Raw genomic sequence first — 19,166 nt, 5'->3', positions numbered from 1 at the left:
CACCCAGTGTCCCCCAGTCCCAGCAGGGCTCCCACTTCACCCACCTGCAAGGATCATCATCTCTGGTTCCTATTTCTAGTCACCCCTCCCTTCCCTAACTGCCCCCAGGGGTTAACTGGGAGCACTAGGCAGGAGCTGCTGCCATCTGATGGAAAGCTGGGCTTAAAAAAGGCAATTTTGGGTTATGCTGCCAAGCAGAGCCCAGGATTTCCTAGGGATTTATCCAGCCTCTCCTGTCAGTCATCCTTTCATCTCAAAGCCTCATTCAAAAGCTTATTTCCATGGATGGGGGGGCTGGGGGGTGGCAGAATAATGGAATAATGGAATCTCTAAAGGCTTTTCCAGCCTCTAAGATCCAAAATTTAACCCAGCACCACTGTGTTCACCACCAACCACACACCCAAGTGCTGCATCCACACCTCCTGGACACTTCCAGGGAAAAACAGGAGAATCCTGCTGCTCTTCCCTCCTGCTCCTTCCTTCTCTCCTACAGGGATCTAGGGACCAAACAAAAGCAGCCAGGAACTTTTGAGTTTAGTAAAATCATTTATATACAGGATGGGTAATATTTACAATGTAATACTGATCCAAAAGGAACTAACAAGGAACACTGAGAAGGAGAAATGAGAACATTTTAACACACAGGAGTTAAACATGGGGACAGACTCGGGTTTCCAAAAGAAAAATCTAGAAGTAATGACAGCAAAACTTTGACATGTTGCTATTTCCAATCAAAATCTCTTTCATTAAACAGGTTCTCCTAATTTTAATATATATAGAAAAGCTTCAAATAATCAAGTCACAGGAGAAGCCAGTTATACAGAAAATTTTGAAAAGGTCAAATGATTTCAGAGACTTTTCTTCACTATTTAAATAAAATTCTAAAAAAAAAGAAAACCAAAACCCAACAACCTCCAGAGCTTTCCCACATATTTTTAGTGTTTATACAAAGAAATTCTTCTTTGATCCCACACTTCCAGCTCAAGATATTTACAATATTCACAGTCTGCTATAAAGAATCAGTAGATTTGTTACCAAGTCAAACCTCAGAGAATCAAGACAAGGTGTCTTGCACTTTCTTCAACTGAAAAATAAACTAAACACAGGAATGAGAAAGTCAAATGCTACTTTCAGACATGTAAATGAATCCATTAAAGTTATTGAACTTTGAAATGTAAAACAGAATTTTTCCAGAAGTAAAAAAATCAACTTTCTCATAGAAACAAAACCATTTGACCTTAAGTCTTCAAATTTTGTTTTCCTAATCTGTCCCTCCTCCCTCTGCTTCAGATCAGGCCCTTCTTATTTATCACAGACAAGAAAATGTAGATCAAATCCATCAAAAGCATCTCCTTGTGGTAAAATCCCTCGGAAATTTGTACAAATGTTCCCACCTCAGGATCAGCAGCACTTAAGGGATGAAGAAAAGGAGGAATCCTCTAACACACATCAGATCCCACCTTCCCCCCTGACTGCACATCCAACAAATTCTGGCTCCCAAAAAACTGCCTGAGGATCTTCCTCCTGGGAGGACAGAGTCACAAAGTGCTTTTGGAGGGGATTTTTTGCTCTGCCATTCAAACAAAGGTGATTTCCCTGTTTCCATCTCTATTTGCCACACTTGAAAGGTTTGATTTCCCAGAAAAAAAATATGGATTTCAAGTTCAAAAGGAAACCATTTCAAGACATGACTTAGAATTAGAGCAAGGACAGAAATGCACATAACAGTGCTTGGTGGTACAGCCAAAAAAATGACAAAACCTCTCAATTTTGGTTAATTCTCTTCAGTTTTCAACAGGTCAGTGCACTAATATTCCAGGTAGTGTCAGAGGTACAATTCCAGCTCACACAAACATTCCCTGCCCCCATCAGAGGATGGATGAGCAGGGACTGTTCTCACCCTGCAATACATCAGACATTGGAAAACTGTCCACAGGATTAAGGAAAGCTGACAGAGAATGGGAAACAAAGCATCTCCTTCATGTAGAAAAAACAAGTCACTGTTTAGAAAATTGTATAGAAAGAGTCAGACACTGCTTTGCCATCCAGCTAAAGCTGCAAGGACGTTTTGGTATAGAAAAAGAGACAAAAAAAAAAAAAAGAACAAGGCTGGACTTTTGTAAGAGAGAATTGGGAGACTGATGGCTCAGGTTTGTCAATGTAAACCCAAAAATGGATGAGCTGTGAAAGACAACAACGTTCAGGAGTGGTCACTGATGGCCCTGGGTTGGCACTTCAGTCTGCAGACCAAACTCACCCGATGTCTGCACGGATTTGGTACCAAAATAGCTCTATAAAAAGCCTCTGCCCGATCTCGAAAGAAAGAGAAGCAGAAAAGGTAGAAAACTAGAACTATGTACAGATTCTTGCCATTGGTTTGCTGTATCAGGATTTAAAAAAGCAGCTTTTGGAGCCAATGTTCCAGACTAGAGTAAGAACCTGCCCTGGGGAGGCAGCCAAGGAGCAGCCCTGCAGTTGTGGCTCCCCCAAGAAGGAGCTCGAAGGCATCAGAGACGGGCATTTGGGCTCCAGAGATAAATCCCAGGGGTTCCCCAGAGCACTGGGAGCCTGCCTGGGAGCAGCTCTGCCAAACAAGAGGACAGGTCAGAACCCAAGCCTTGGATCTTCTAGGAAAGAAAGAATGGGAATAGGCGGGGTGGATCCCAAACAAACAAACCCCAGGCTGGTCTCGGTCCGTAGAAGATCCCACCATGGAAATTAAAATAACTTGTGCATAAGAAGTTGAACATTCTTCTGTTCTACTGTTGGACAAGGTGAAAAAAAGAAAAGTTTTGTGCTGAATGGTTGATTCAGCCTTAAAAAAGCTCTGAGGAAGATGAGGAGGAAGAAAGAGAAGGTTAAGCCTTAAAGAAGATCTGAGGGAGATGGGGAAGACAACAACAAAAAAAGAGAGTCACTGCTCAGAACTGAAAATTTCAGCAAGCACATGGCCTCAGGTGCCTGGGCAAGGCACCAAGCCAAACTGAAGGATATTTAATTGATTTTTCTCTACCTAAAGACCTGGAATTTAGGTGCCAAGGGGAGCTGTGAATTTGCATTTCACAGCACTTGCTTCAAGTACTCACTGAGCAGGGGCTTGAGAAACTGTGGCTCTCCTTCGCATACAGTCACTGCAGGGGCTGGATGTGGCAGGTGAAAGGCAGCTTCTGCAACTGGTTATTAAGAAAAAGAATGGTTTTTAACAATAAAATCCACCCCATTTGGGGGGCTCATGATTAACAGTACATAAGTGATCATATATACCTCGAGGAACTGAGTTTTAAAAAAATATTACAGTACCAATGATTTTTTTTTTCTATCTACAACTATACAGCATTTTCAAGCAGTATGGAAATTTAATGAAATAATTATGATTTATTAATTTACATAAAAATACTTTTTACAGTTAAAGAATAAATCTTAAATGGTAAAAAAAATAAGATTAAGAAGCTCCAGCTATTGAGAGTCATGGGAGTTTGTCTGCTCTTCAATCACTTGTTTGACGATTTCTGCCAGTTTTAGTCGATCCACTTTGTCTGTGAATCCTCTACCTGGAAGGGAAAAAACAGGGAATCAGCTGGATCTGGGCACAAGGAGGGAAGCAATCCTAGCTGGAATTAAACCATGCTTCACACAGGGCAACAGCAGCACAGGATCCAAAAGGAATTACAGACCATAGTTCTGTTGGAAAAATTGAGCTGTTAAAAATGTCAATTAAAGCCAAGCAAACAGAACAAAAGCTGGCTGATGCTCCTGGGGGCTGACACCTCTGCCAGCCTCTTCTGTCCAGGAGCCACCTGAGCATTCCCAAGGTCCTGGTTTAATTCTGCTCCCAAGCCGAGCTGCAGAGCTGTGCTGACAGGGAGGAGCAGCCTCCAGCAGAAAGAGGGAATAAACAGCTGGATGGAAAGCAGCTCAGCGCAGCTGAAGAGGTTCCTAAAAGGATCTTGGAATGGTTGGAAAGGACCTTAAAAGTCATCTGGTTCCACTCCCTGGGCAGGGACACCTTCCACTATCCCATGGTGTTCCAACCCTTCCTTGGACACTTCCAGGGATGGAACAGCTTCTCTGGGCACCTTGTCCAGGGCCTCCTCCCCCTCACAGGGAAGGGTTTTTTGCATATATCCCATCTATCCCCACCCTCTGGCAGTTTAAAATTCCCCCTTTTCTATCATGATCCATTTGTGCTGTTACATTCCTGGTGCCTCTGAAAACTCAACCCTGACTTTCAAATAAAAACTTCAAAGCAACACTTCCAACCCCATTTTGGCAACACCAGTTCTGGCAGGAGGGATAAAACAGTGTCAAAACCTAAATCAGCCCATAATGGAATAAATTTGGTGTTATTTCCACAGCAGGAAGTCTGTGCTTCCCCCTTTTCCACGTTCCCTGTGGGAGAGCAGGAATTCTCACCATTCCAGCTGAAGCTCTGCAGGGTATCTCGCAGCAATTTGCACTCCCTGTTGTATTTCCAGGCCTCCTGCATCACTTCATTCAGTTTCTCATCTTCATTCTCTCCTGTTTGAGATGACAAAACGACACAGGAGGTTTGGCCTCATGCCTTGCTCAGGGCTCAGCAAACTGGGCAGTTATTCCTGCTGACCTCACACAAACCAGGACATGGCCTTTAAACCAAATATTCCCGTTTGAAAGTTCTTTTAACAGCTCTGTGTGTCACTAAAATTCCACACAAACCCAAATCCCAGCTCAGAGGCTGCCCAGGAGTTTTGTTCTTCCTTCCTCACCACTGACACACCCAAAGTCAGGGTCTTGCACGCTTAGGATTAAAACATTCTTTAAAGTGGCAACCTTTACCAGCCTGTGGTAGAATGCACTGAGCAATCACATCTCTCAGCTTCTCCAGAGCCACATTGGAATCGTTGCTTCCATTCTCGGGGTCATGGATGTAAACACCATCCTTTGGCTTGGTGCTGCACAAGAACAAGGAGGAAATAATTAGAATTTGGGCGCAGCTCAAGCTCATTACTCGTTGTGTAACTGCTCCAATATAACACAGCTCCTTCCCTCCCTGGGAAATTGGTAGACAGGTTCAGCATTAATTATAATTCTTGTCCTATATTATGAGATCATTTCAAGTATGGAGAAAAAGAAATATTCCTTTAAATTACTTCAAATAAGGGTAATCCTAAAGTGCATGAGTCTATTTCTCAGATTAACAAAGAGAAAGAGGGTTTACCTGACTTCTTCAGCAAATAAATGTCAGGATGAGAAAAAAGATCTTGGAATTCTTTCTCCCAGTTTGCCTTATCTTACACATCCTATGAGGAATCTGTTCAATGCAGGAACAACCTCCTTCCTGCCCTCACTGCCACATCTTGGCAGAAAAACCACACTGTGCCACTACTACTTGTCTGGGCAACACCAAAAGTGTGTTAAACCACCAAAACTGAGCCTGTGCCATTCCCAAAGCCATTTTCCAGCCACCCCAGCTGGCTCCACGCTGCCCTTTCCAACCCAGGTTTGGAGTTACCCCAGGAGTTTCCGCTTGCGCAGGATGGGGTTGTTCACGGAGTGAAGGGGCTTCAGGCTCACTTTGAGGTCCTGGATTCTCATGTTTGCAAGTTGTTCTGCGTGAGCCTGCTGGATCCCTGCCACCATGGCCTGCAAAGACACGTGGACAGTGTTTGCCACGGGCAAAAAAAAGAGGCGCCAAAATCCGATACATTTTGGAGATGTGCAAGAAAAATCAAGTTTGCATGAAGCAAGGCATGGCTAGGACTAAAATCAGTGAGAAAATATCCCAGGGAGAAACAGGACAAAGGATCATCTCCTTCTCATGTTCACAAGATTGACTGAAATCCTCTTTGAGCAGAAATTAAAGGAAACAAGGACTATTTATTTAATTAGTGAGGTCATTGCTTTAGTGGGGATAAAAGATGGCAAAAAGAGGGAAGACCTATGGAAGATCCCTCAGGCTCTGCTTTCTACCATCAGCAAGTGGCAGCTTGTCACCACCAATCTGGGAGCATCTACTTCAAGCCCAAATTTCACATTTTATTTCTATTTTCATTCCTGTTTCCATTTTCTCTCCTAAAGCAGAAGAGAAGCTCCTTATCTGCATAACCCCACATCAAAAAAAAGCCCTTTCACCCATCCCAGAGCTCTCCTGCTGCTGTGCAACGTTCCTGACCAAAAAACTGCTGTTCAGACCTTGTCCATCATCAGCTGGGCAGAGGGCAGGATGTTGTCCAGGGCCTCAGTGGAATTGAGCCAGGGATGGTCCAACACCCCCTCAATGGTCAGGCGTTCCTCAGGTTTCACCTTCAGCAGCCTGGGGAGGAAAGAATAAATCCCTAAGAATGGGTTTGTTGATTTACAGAGCATTTAAGCATTTTAAAGGCCAAATAAGAAGCTTCTCCAAGAGCTCAAACTGCCCCAAAATGAGCCCAAAATCTGTCCCAGCTCTCTGACCTTGTTGTGGTTTAATGCTGTCACAGCTCATCCAGGGCAATCCAGAACTCAGAGCAAAGGAAGGTGCTAAAGGCATTCCTGGGATACCCCTGTGCTGCTGAATTCCTCAGCTGCTGCTCCCAGGTGGAAAATCACCTTCCAGAGGAACTGGAAATGATCCAGACTGGCAGTTTCTGGAAGTGTTCTCCCAGAGCTCATCCCCAGAACAGGTTACAGCCATTCCAAGGACTCTGGCCATGGAAACCTTACAGGACTCGTTGCTCTCACCATGCCACTCCTCAGCTTTTCTCTCCCCTACAAAGTCCTCAAGTAATCAACACTTTGCTCCCAGCTCCTCAAAATAAAAAACAACTTTATTCATTAGATTGCTGCAAACTCCATGAAATCAATTTTTTTCTAGTATGAAACCCTGGAAAGATGATTTGCAGATAATTTGTGTTCTCATGATGAGCACAAGTAAATAAAAAAGCAAGATTTCCCACAGAGTGCTGACAAGTCATCCCAATGACTCCAAGAGCTTGTCACACTTCCTTAGACAACTCCAGATCAGCTTCTTGGCTGCAGAGCACATTGTTTAATGTACCAAGAAAGCAGAAATAACTTGTACAAAATGTCAGCAGCACCATGGGGGAGCTCAGGAATCCCACTTTCTGCCAACCAGGTTGAGTTCATTTTTGATACCACACACAGGCATTCCTTTTCCATGCATCTTCCAAATCCTAACCCATTATCAAACCCTCATAAAGCTCGAGGTCAGAAATCAGCCTGGATTCACGTGACAACATCCCGAGAGCTGAGTTTCATGGGAATTTTAAAAGACAATGAAACCTTTTGCCTGTGGAGTTTCTGTGGGAGAATAAAGAGCTGACCTTAGTATAAAAGAAAGTTAATTTGGTGAAAGGTTGGGGGTTCTCCTGCACAGCTCTAAAAAGGTCCCAGCACCCTCTCCAAACAATGTGAGCCCTTGGAGAATTTACAGTACATCTGAGGAATCAGTGACACTTTTGAATTACTTCCCCAACTGATTTTTTTTTCCTATTTATATTGCTTTTGTTCTCTCAGTTCCTCTGGCGATGCAAAGGCAGTAAGTCCCTGTCACTTCTTCAAAAATAAGTGAGGTCAAGCCCTAATCAGTGCCACGTTCTTGCTCCCAAACAGACCCAGTCTTTGAAACACTCCCAGCCAAGGGATGTGCCCTGCATGGAAAACAGACTCCATTAGCATTTGGAATAAAACATCCATGCAAAACCTTATCTGAGTCTGGCACTTCATGACAGATCTTAAATCTCCCTCTCCATCCTCCTGCCTGACTCTTTTTAGGGTGTGTGTGATGTGCACAGGGCTTTAGGGGACAGATTTATAACATCACATTAAAGGCACTTGATTTTCACAGGAATTTAAACATCATCCCAGGAAATCCGTGCCAGTTGTGTTACCCTGAAACCCTTCAGTGCTCCCACTCCCCTTAAAGGCTAAATACACAATTCACCCCAACAAAAGAGACATCAAAATTAAATACTTGGGCAGAGAAAGAAAAACTTTTTTTGTTGGTTTATGCCGAATGTAACGGAGAATTTGTCAGCTGGATGAGCTGCAGACAATGCTGGAAAAACTCTTGGGATAAGGCACTTCCAGGTGCTTTTCCAATTCCTTAACACAAGCACAGAGCAACACAAGAGTTTCCCCCACAGACTCACTTTCTCACAATGTCTTTTGCCATTTCCGAGATCTGGCTCCACTCTTCCTCTGGGAATTCGAAGCTTCCCGTCATGATCTTTTTCCTCATGTCCTTGGGAATCGTCCGGCTGTGGTGCTTGGAGTAAAAGGGGGGGTATCCACACAGCATCACGTAGATAATGACCCCCAGGGACCACAGGTCACAGCTCTGCAAGCAAGGAAAGGGTCACTCTGGGGAGCAGTTTGCAGCAGACAGTGGGGAATTATGATAAAAGTTCTGTGGGATTCCCTAAGGAAACTGAACCGGCTCAGCTCCTCCTCCAGATCCACCTTAGTGGATAAATCTGGCTGCTGTCAACAGCTCCGTGCCCCAAGCTGAACAACTTCCAGGTGGTTGGGAATTGTCTGGGAGCAGCCAGGGCTGCAAAGGAGTGAGAACAATTGCATTTCTGGAGATACCCCAGTCCTACTCCCCCAATCCCACAAAAGAATCCAGTTGTTTACAATGGGAGACTGAAAACACAACAACCATCCAACAAAGGAACCAGCAGGGATATCAAATCAGAGCTGTCTGTGGTGACAGCCAGGGAGAGGAAGGAGCCAGGAGCAGGACTGGACTGCCATGGAAGGACAGAGCACCTGGAAGCCTCTCAGGGTCTGTTCTGGGGAGCCAGGTGAGTGCCAGGTGCTGCTTTTGCAGAATCACACTCGAGGACAAGGCCCTTCTCTCAGCAGCCCCTTCACCCAGTGCCACCAGGCCTGCACAGGACAATTCCTCACATGAAACATGAAAAGGAAATCACTCCCACCTTGGAAATCCCAAATCAAGGGACAAGAGAGGGAAGAAGAAACTCCATATTGAAACACCACTGGCACATTCTAAGGAGTTCAGAAAGGGAAGTGTTTGCTACAATCACCAGCCTGGCTCTTCAGGATGCAGAGGCAGTCAGAGCCTTGAAGAAGGCAGATTTGTGATGCAGACTAATTAATATTTGCTTTAACTCTCTCTGTGAGGCTACTAAATGCTAACACTGCACATCAAATATCTGCTCAGGCACGGGGTGGGATAAACAACCATTCCTTAAAGCTGGAATCAGGGCAGATCCTTCCACTGGAGTCACAAACCAGACCACTTGAGTTAAAATCGACACACCCAGAACACTCAGTGGTTCAAGCACTGCTCAGCCAGCAGGAGACAGTGATGATAAGGAGGAAAACGTTTTGGAATGGCCAAAAAGATTATTACCTTTCAGGACATTTCCTACCTCAATTTTGCCAAGATTCCAGCAGCTACACAATAAATTCTTGGTTGTTTTCCAGAAGATCCAGGTACAGAGCAGTTTCTGGCACTGCTGCCTGAACAAGGAATGCTCTGCACATCCAGAAAGTCTGGCAGCAGGAAAGAGATTCCCTTCAAACAGAGGTGAAAGAACTTCCCTCTTGGCCTCACTCCAGCAGAGTAATTCTACTCTCTCCAAAACCTCGTTCGTATTTAGTGCTCCTTAAGAGCATTTGTGTATTTTTCCTTCATTAGAGGATCATTAATTAGGTTTGCACTAAGTGTGCGTTTTATTATTTATCAGAAGCACCAGTGGGGTGGGGAAGACTTTCATTCCCAGCTCACCTTGTTGTAAGTGTAAGGGGTTGGAGAGGTGGGGATAATACCAGACTTTTCTTTCTGATGTCTTCTTTGTGCCTCCAATACCTGGTGAGAGGGGAAATAAAAACAAACAAGGAAAAATCCATCTCATGAACAGGTAACACAAACAGCAAAGCCTATGCCAAAGATTCCTGATGATTTTCTATTTAGGAAATTCATTCCAGCTACTGAAGATTACCAAACTCCAGTTTTTCTTCCTAAGACAGACTGGAGCTTTCTACATAGGGAAAATACTAAAATATATAATATTTCAGGGCACTGAAATCTCCACTTCTGCCTGAATTAAAGCTCCAACTCCTCCATGCTTAGAACCAGAACCTAAAGCGTGTCTGGAGGGTAACCCAAGCTCCAGAGCTGTCCCTTTTTGCCTCTCCCAGAACAAATCCCACCAAATGTGTCCCTTGCTGATCCAGCCTGTGGGTTTGGGTTGCAGGCTCCAGCCCAGAAGGAATTTTCAGGACATCCTCTGATCTCTGAACTGCCCTTCCCAGTGATTAAAGGCTGCCCAGCACTGCAATTAAATCTCCATCTGCAGCTGCTTTTCATTTTCTCCAGGACTCCAACACAAAGGACAGGAGAGAGAGGGGAAAGCAGCACTACAAAGAGCAGCCTGTGTGGAATTATAGACTGTGTTTAATGACAGGGGGGCCAGGCCAAGGTGCCCAGGTACCAACCATCTCTTCAGAGCCCTTTTGTTCCAGCAAAGTCCTCTCTAATGGAATCCTGAATGAGCTTGAGCTGGAAGGGGGATGGCAAAGCAGGGATTTCTCCAAACCAGCTGCTTTAATACAGCTAAAAGCCAATTGTCACCATCAGTGCTGAGCAGAGCCTGGGAAATTTGCCTGATCAACAGATCCCTGTGGTACTCCAGCTCCAGACTGGAGTGATTCCTGCCCTCAGAGCCCTTCCCAGTACAGCAAAGGGGGTCAAAAGGATGTGGATATGAAGGCTCAGGCAGTAAATGATCCCTTCAGCCCAGAGCAGGAACTGGTTGTTACCTGAGGTGCTACATAATAGGGAGTGAACTGGGGTGTCATCAAGTCACCTTGGTCTACTTTGGCAAACCCAAAGTCACACAATTTAACAGGTGCGTCCTAAAACAAGGAGAAGAGGCTTTATTAGACAAATCTCATTAAATCAGCTTCTCTAACACTTAATTCTCCCCCTGTCCTCATCTCACCTTCTCCAAACATTCACCTCATTGTATTTATACCCTCACACTCCACCAGGCAGCTGAAAGGTCACAAACTGACCTTTCAAAAGAGAGGTTTTGCTTTTCTGGGTGCTCGGGGCCAGGAACAGCCCCCTCAGGGATTGGGAAAGCAGAGGCTGGTTGTGAGCAGGAGAGACAAAGAATTGTTTGGATCTATCAAAGCACCTCTAGGCAGAGGGTCAGAACATCCTGATGAGGGGGCAGAGCTGGATTCTGTGCTCAGGTGGAGAATCTGACTCCTCAGGGGGAGCAGCAGCAGGGAGATCAGGGGATGGAAAAGCACCGAGTCCATCCAGGTGATTCAGTTTTCATTTTTCACCAACAGATTCATGTCCTTTTACCACTACTCTGAGAGTCACCCTTGAGCCATTTTACAGAATTCAGCAGCAAAAGAATTCCAAATGTTCATCTTACCAGAGAGTTATCCTTGAAGAGGAGATTCTCAGGCTTGAGGTCTCTGTGTGCAATGTTTAGTGAGTGGCAATGCTGCAAAGCCAAAGCTATCTGGAAAAGGGCACAATAAATCAGCTACAATCACCAACCTCCTCCTGCAGCCTGGACATTTATTTCAGCTTTACAAAGGACATTTCCAACCCCAAACATTTTCACTCCACTTGGGTGGAGTTGTGAGTTAGGATGAGCCTGACCCTGCTGGGCAGTGGTGCAGTGAAGTGACAACTGGGACATGAATCCCACAGAAAACAAAAGTCAGCTTGGCCTGGGCTCCTCAATTTGAGAATCCAAAGCACTGAGAGCCCCCAAAGGGAAGCAGGTGGTGCCAGAGCCCCTTCCCTGCTGTGCCAGGGCTCCAGGGTGCTGCCCCTGCCCAGAAATTCCACCCTGCTGAACACCCAGCAGTGAGTTCTTGCTTCAGGATTCCAGGAATAATTCACTGCACTTGTTCCTGCCTGGAGATCCAACACTCAGGCAGTTTTATTCTTTCATTTTGGATGGTACCACCTGCACTTTAATCATTCTCTGGATATCCCACAGAAATGCATCCCTGGATTCTTTCAAGGATGCTTTAGGAACCTGCAATCCAGGCAGGAAAGCTCCAGGGACTGCACATTTCCAAGTGCAATTCATTTAAAAAGTCAAGTATAAATATTTAAACAGCATTCCTGGGACAGAAGTGAGGCACAGCCTCACAACCCTTATTTGGAAGTATCCCTGCTGGATTCTGTAGGATTCTACCCAAGTTTAGAGTCCTTCAAAAACTCCAAATTACTGTCACAAGAGCACTTCACTGCTAATTTAGCTCAGCAATAAATACAAACACATTCCCAGAGGAAAAATCAGGCAGTGTTGCGACAAGTTTTAACCATTCCTGGGTACAAGACAATGATAAAGAACCACTAGAGAAAAGAATTTTAGAGAGACTTTCACATTTCAGACTTCATTTCTATAAACAATAAAGCAAAGAGTTACTTGAGACATGAATAACCCAAGTGTACACACAGAACTCAAATCAAAGTCTTGACTTCTGGTAAAGTTTTACAAGATTTCCCCACCATGTCAGAATCAAACAAACTGTCAAGAATAATTCTGTACTTCCACCTCATTTCTTTGTTGGATGAGACCAAAAAGTACCAGCACAATTAGCATTTCATTAGAAACAAGTCAGAGCACAAAAGTGATTTTTTTTTTTGCCCCAGAGCTGAGGGGACCTGGGGATCCCAGCACTGAATTCCACAGAGATCCTTCTGAGAGTCCCACCAGCAACAAAAAACCTGATGGACACCAAGACCCCCTGCAGAAACCACCGTGGAGGTTATAAAACACAGCACTCAGGAGCGAGCTGGGAGAGAAACAGTGAAGGAAAAATGACATTGCAACAAACAGCCACAAAAATCAGAACAGACAAACACATTCTTTGGTATCTTCCAGGAATTCTGTAAGCCCAAGCCCAGAACCCAGCCTGAAAACCCCTGGCCCAGAGGAGAGAAATGCCAAGGGTGTCACAGAGATTCTGGAGCTCAGGAGTCCTGCTGGAGGCAACACTTTTAGGACCAGAGGAATGACAAAGTTCTCTTGGAAGTGATCTCTAGAGCAGGTGTAGAAAAGCAATGTTAAGCACAGCAGACCCAGAGAACAAGCCCACACCTTCAATCCTTTATTCCTAGTAAAGCTTTGGCATTGTCACTTATAACAAAGCAGGCAATGATCATCGGATCAGAACTGAGGATTCTTTTATTTAATCCTTTTTTCCCACCCTTCCAGCCCCAGGAATTGTCCCTACTTTAGCCAGAGCATGATGGATTTGCTGGGACAGGGGGTGACTTGCCTGCTTTGTTACTTGGCTCGCTTGCTTCTCAGTAAAGTGCCGGTGCTGGCTGATTCTGTGGAAGAGCTCTCCCCCTTCCATCATCTCCATTACAATTAGGAGCCGAGCCCTGTTCAAAAGCATTTCATGTTGTTACGTTAAAAAATCATCCAAAAGAACAGAATTGCTAAGCTAAGAATGCATATTTCACACAAACACCGCTTTCCCTACGCTGCTCTCGGGGCCGTTTTGCTGCTGCCGTTTTGCCTTGGCGTCTAAAAATCCGCAGGATTTTCTGGCTCCCGGTCATTGGCAGCCAGGAATCTCCAGTTTGCTCCTCCTGATGGGCTCCCACATCCAGCTGCAACAAACTCCACCTGGACACATCCAGCTCCATTCAGGATGGAGCTGGGAGCCGTGTGGGATCCATGGGATAACTCTGCACTAGAGGATTACACAGCGCGTGGATGCTTTTGAGTCTGGATCCCCCGTTATTTTAATTTACAGCTTTATTGCCATAATTATGAAGGATAAAAAATAGGAAGGTGGAGATCAGGGCTGCCAGATCCTCAAGGAATTAATTCCCAGTTCCCACCACACAGCAAAATCAGAGCCTAATTCAGGTCTCAGCTCTTTCACTCTCCCAGCTCTGATGATTTTCTCCACTAAGATCCTATCAGAAGACAATCTTTTTATCCTAATATAATAATACACAAAAAAATCACTCTGCTCCATGTTTTCCTGTGTTCATTTTAAGCAGGACAATGCACTGAGAGTTTTCAGGGCTGAATTTCATATTTTTAGAAACAACTCTTTCACACAATGCAGACTGAATCAATGGAAAACCTAAAAAAACGGAGATGCATTCAAAACAGGGAGTGAAGGAAGCAAAATAATTTAAATACACAAAAGTCAGGGAAAAAAAAACAAGAGCTGCTCGGTCTGCAGGATAATTATTACACCTGGGACCCCCTTTAAATAATAATTTTGTGATTAAAACCAAACCAAAACAAAACAAAAAAAAGCAAACTCCACTATACCTTGGGCTAAACATGGAAAGCAAGCGGTGGGAATGAATCACCCTATGTAATCTTACCTGGGGCTGGATTCATGTGGGAACTGCACACTGTTAGCATAAACTTCAATTATTTGAACAATATTGGGATGTGTTGCACACATCATGTGCAGACGTACCTTGAAGAGAAGGGAAGAGCTGTTACTGCACACAGGGACGGGCACAGAGCCCTGCTGAGCACTGCTCACCCTGCCTTAAAAACAACCCCAGGCTGCTGACAGATTATGGAATCACACACAGAGCTCTGGGAAAAGCTCCATCTTTGATTCTTTACATAAATTTAGAGACAGAACCAGCTTTAAAGTAGCGGTGTAGGTGCAAGTGGAAGTGGAAATGAATGAATAAACCCTCAAATTCCATAATCTGGCTTCTTTCGTGGCTAAGAGCTCCAGCACCTGGAACATCACCTCCTGTCCCAACATTCAGGAATTTTCCCCACTTTAAAGCTCCCTGGGCTGCTCAAACAAGCCAGGTCTCAGTGCTTTTTGTACACAGGTGATTTTTATGGGAATTTTAAAGGAAAATTTGCTCAGTAACAAAAAATGGAAGTTGCCTAAACCTCGAGGACAATTAATCCTTCTTTAAATTCCCAACAGTTTGGAGGAGTGCCCATCATTCCAAAGGCTGACAGTTTGGCACCTCAGGAACTCCCAAGCAGTGTCAGGAGCTGCTTTAGGCTCCTGGCACATGGAAAAATCCATTCCCAGAACAACTTGAAGCATTCCTGGAGCAGTGACATCCAAGAGTGAGACTGCTGGAAACAAAATTCCCTCCCAAACTGGTTCTGTTCCATCACAGGGAGAAGAACAGCTTTAAAATACAGCTCAAATTAATTATAAATAAATCTCTGGAAGCACAGCCAGCAAATGGGGGTTTGGTGGTGGGGTTTTTAATTTTAAAACATCCCAACAATTGAAGGGTTTTATGGAGAGAAAAGCAGGAACTGTACCTCATTTCGAGCTTTTGGACGATCGAGGAGGATTTTCAGTGCAAAGCGTTCTTGGGAGGACTTTTTCATGCAGACTCTGGTATTACAGCAACAAAATCATTCAGTCAGCAAGGAGGTTAAAAAGAGACACCTGAAGCAATTGATTTGTAGCTCTGAGTTTGCTCTCCACATGGGAATCCCCCAATTTGGGATACACAGGGAACATCCCAGCTCTCACCCTAAATTCAGCCTCAAGAGAGATTTTAGATGGAAATAACCCAAAGCACACCTGAACACCCCCAGTGATGCTGGAATAAATAAAGTGTTTGGAATAGATCAAGTGGTTTGGGAAGGAAATTCTCTTTCTGGCTGAATTTTTTTTTCTCTTTTTTTCCCCCCATTTAACAGTTGAGGAAAGGGCCCATCTCTGAACAGGCTGCCCAAAGAATAAAGCACCAAACTTGTGTTTTAATGAGGCAACACAAAAAGGATGAGGAGAACCCAGAGAGGAAGATAAATGATGGCAAAGACAAAGGCAGCACCCAGGAGCAGCAGCACAGTGGTTTTCCAGCACAAATTCACATTCCCTGAAGGGAGAGGCCTTGTTGAAGTGTTTTCCTTCCCAGAAAAAAATTCAGGGATTTGAAATCCACGAGGAGCAGGGCTGGGATGCAAAGCCAGTGGCAAGAAGAGGGAAGAGCTGGAAAAACAACCAGGAAAGCAGGAAAGGGGCAGTGCTGGGGCACCAGGAGCCAAGGACAGGGAGCTGCAGGAGGAATTTCTGTTGTCATCATTCCACAACCAGCTCCTGTTCCTGCCTGGCTGTGGGAACACACCAGGACAAGGAAGGGAGGAGAAGTTTTCCTTCCCAAATTCCCCAAAAAAAGACAAAACCCCTCCTGCACGACCCACGTGGGGCAGAGGCATTTGTTGTTTATAATTTTGTGTGTATTCTATTTAGGAAAATACTCACTGACTCCTCCACAGGTCAGGGATAATCCCAGAGTGTTCCCTTACCTAACAGGCCCACTGATCCCAGCTCCCAGCTTCTGAGTCCAGTTAATGTTGTATTCCTCTAAAATGGAGGTTTCCTGTTCAGGAAGGAGCAGCAGGAGGGAAAACACAGTCAATAAATACATAATAAATAAAATTACTACAGCCTTTCCCAAAACCACTCAGCTCAGCAGATCTGAGTGTAAAAGTGCCTGCTGGAGAGTTTGCTTTCCTGAGGGAAATTAAATATAAACATAAATAAATATCAATGCTTGTGTCATGATTTACCTGATTAAGGTTGTTTCAGTGCAGGTGGAATTTCAAAACATGGTTATTGAGAGCAGTAAATGTGATTTTGTGCTTTTAATACCCAAAGTGTAACAAGGGCATCTCTCCCTGACTCAGTTCCAGCTTCCTACCTATAAATGACCAATCACAGCAGAACAAGGAGCCCATTTCAGCAACAAAATGTTTTTTTTTTTGGTGACAGAAAACAAAAAAATTGCAGGTTTCAAACATTTGGAACCATCACACTTCTGCTTGAATAATTTTAGATTTTTCTGATAATAAACCAGGCTCCTTCTGTCCAAATCCACACAAATAGGGCCAGGTTTTATTAAGCCACAGCTTGGGTGCTCTCAGGCTTAACCACATCCCAAGGCAGGTTGTAAATCCAGAGCTTTGATTGATGCCCTGAGCTGGGCTTTTGTTCCTTTATTAAATTCCTGCCTCTGCTCAGGATAAATCACAGCAAAAGGAGCTGCTGCAACAGCATCACTGGGGAAGCTTAAGGAAAAATAATTCCCAAATACACTGGGTTCCATGAAAAGTTTAAAAGGAAGGGGCAGAAATCTCAGTGCATCACAGAAATTTGTGGTTTTCAGGAGGAGCTCCAAGAAACTTCTTATCAACTCAGCTCAGATAAATTTCACTTGTCAGGAGCCTGTTAGGGAAAAGCTGATTTAATTTTCCTGATATTCAGCTGCAGAGAACTGAAAGCAGCAGGGGTGGGGTGAAAACACAATTTTAGGAGGGCATTAATGAGCATTTAATTTCTATTTCCTATTCTGTGCATTTGCCATTGTTTTATAGAAAAAGGCAACAATTTTACTTCCTGCACTTTTTAAATCTGGATCCCAATCTTCATCCCAAAGCAGCTTTACAACTCAAGGATTTAAAATTAATAATTGAGAGGTCAAGAAACACAAATGACACCAAAACCAGGGATTGGGAGCTCTGATGCCCAGCATCACATCCACCTCAGGAATGGGAAGTCCAACTTCAGCACCAGGAATTCCCAACATTGCCAGGGAAAGCTTGGACTCCATCACCTTGGAGGGTCTTTTCCAACCTTAAGGATTCCATGATTTTGATCTTAAACAGCTGGAAATGCTCCAAAAGCTCCAGAGAAGGTTGAAAACATTGGTTTACATCCCTTTATCCCACCAGGGAATTCCCCAGGAAACCCAGCCAGCCAGGGCACAGAGGGATCCTGAGCTCACACCCTGAGCCCTGGATGTGTTCAGCTCCAAACACACCAATCCCACACTCCAGAGCTGTTTTTTCATGGCAGCACCTGAACAGGAACCCTGGGAAAGGCTGCCTGCCATCCCAAGAATCAGGAAAAGGGAACAGTGGCAGGAATGATAAAGGAGTTAGGAAACAGGGTCAAAAACAGGGTTCTGACTGCTGGAAAATGTGGGGAAAATCTCTTTTAAGGAAGGCAGTTCTTTGGGGTTTGATTTTGTAGCTTTCAAGACTAATGAATAAAAATATTTAATCAGTGAAAAAGCTTAGAGTGATGTCCAGCTGTTAGAAAACCAAACTGGTGGTAGAATTGTCTTGTTAAGGTTTAGGGCTTGATGTATTTCAGTGACCTCAGATCTGGGAAAGGTGAACAAAGCTTGGGAAGAAGGATTTGGACAAAAATGCAGAGTTTATGGTCCATGAGGACATTGGGCAGAGCCCCCAAGATAAGGAAGAAATTAAAACAACCCAACTTTGCATCTGTGTTGAAAACAGCTCCATTGAGTAAAAGGGAATTCCAGCAGAGACAGATTGTGACCACCAGCTCAGAGACACCGAGCCAGGAACCACCCCCGACCCAAAGGCGAGAAGGAGCTAATTAACTAATTAACACGGCAAACGAGAGAATCATTAACCAATAGAACACTAATTAATAAGGGAACTATACAACTTGCAGCCAATGAGCGCTAATTCCTTTGCTTGCTAAAACGCATAAAGAGTAAAAAGTTTGGACAGTCGGGGTGCTCGGTTTGTGGAGCCTCCGCTCGCCCCCTGCGCAGAGCGAACCTCTGCTGTGCACACCGCCCCTGCTGTGCTAAAAAAACCCAAAATCGGCCCCACGGGCACCGTGACCCGGTGACCCCTGCCCTCCCCGGCGGCTCCCGCCAACCTTGATCGTCTTGTCCATGTCGTGATCCTGCGACATCGTCCCGCCACGGCGGGGCCCGGGGGCGCTGGGCCGCGTCAGGCAACGCGCAGCCCCGGAGGAGCCTTTGTGCCGCCGCCGCTCCGCCTCATGCCCGGCCGGGCGGGCCGCGGCTGCCGGACCCCGCGGCGCGGGGAGGGCGCGGGGCCCGCGCGGAGCCGCCGCTCAACCGGGAGGAGCCGCCCGGGACCCGGACATCGCCGGCACCCCGCGCCGGGCAGCCCCGCCGGCCGCCGCGTTCCGCCGCAGCCCCGCTGCCGCCGCCGCGGCTCCCACGGGAGGATGGAACGGGATCGCCGCGCCCGCACCGCGCCCGCCGCGGGATTTTGGGAGCCGCCGCCACGGCGCTGGCGCGGTTTGCAGGCGGGTGGCGGCAGCTCAAAAAGCGCGACGGCGTCGGCAAAGTCCCCGCCGGGCTTTCGAGGAGGGCGGCGCCTTGTGATGACGTTTGACTCGCCGGGACTCGGGGGCGG

At 45.4% G+C, this 19,166-nt stretch overlaps 1 protein-coding gene across 5 annotated transcripts; it reads right to left on the bottom strand.

Moving 5' to 3' along the window:
- Positions 1–526: 526 nt before the first annotated feature.
- On the bottom strand, positions 527–18,885 carry MAPKAPK5 (MAPK activated protein kinase 5). Of its 5 annotated transcripts, none has more exons than XM_015644038.2 (14): positions 18,658–18,885; positions 16,266–16,339; positions 15,270–15,345; positions 14,342–14,439; positions 13,267–13,375; positions 11,397–11,486; positions 10,768–10,863; positions 9,734–9,814; positions 8,130–8,317; positions 6,172–6,292; positions 5,492–5,622; positions 4,810–4,931; positions 4,414–4,518; positions 527–3,551 (listed from the first exon to the last, which is right to left on the bottom strand). In XM_015644038.2, exons 1-14 carry the CDS (start codon positions 18,691–18,693, stop codon positions 3,457–3,459), a joined length of 1,422 nt encoding a protein of 473 aa, XP_015499524.1. In that variant the 5' UTR covers positions 18,694–18,885; the 3' UTR covers positions 527–3,456. The 5 variants fall into 5 exon arrangements, with proteins under 5 accessions (XP_015499524.1, XP_033374192.1, XP_015499526.1 ...); XM_015644039.2 differs by having other exon boundaries at positions 3,350–3,551; positions 4,816–4,931; XM_033518301.1 differs by lacking the exons at positions 13,267–13,375; positions 14,342–14,439 and having other exon boundaries at positions 18,658–18,793.
- Between the last annotated feature and the right edge of the window lie 281 nt (positions 18,886–19,166).

The sequence above is a fragment of the Parus major genome, chromosome 15 (assembly GCF_001522545.3).
Source record: "Parus major isolate Abel chromosome 15, Parus_major1.1, whole genome shotgun sequence".
In the NCBI taxonomy this organism is placed as follows: Eukaryota; Metazoa; Chordata; class Aves; order Passeriformes; family Paridae; genus Parus; species Parus major.
Note: the sequence above shows the minus strand (reverse complement) of the source record. Positions and strands in the feature narration are given on the sequence as shown.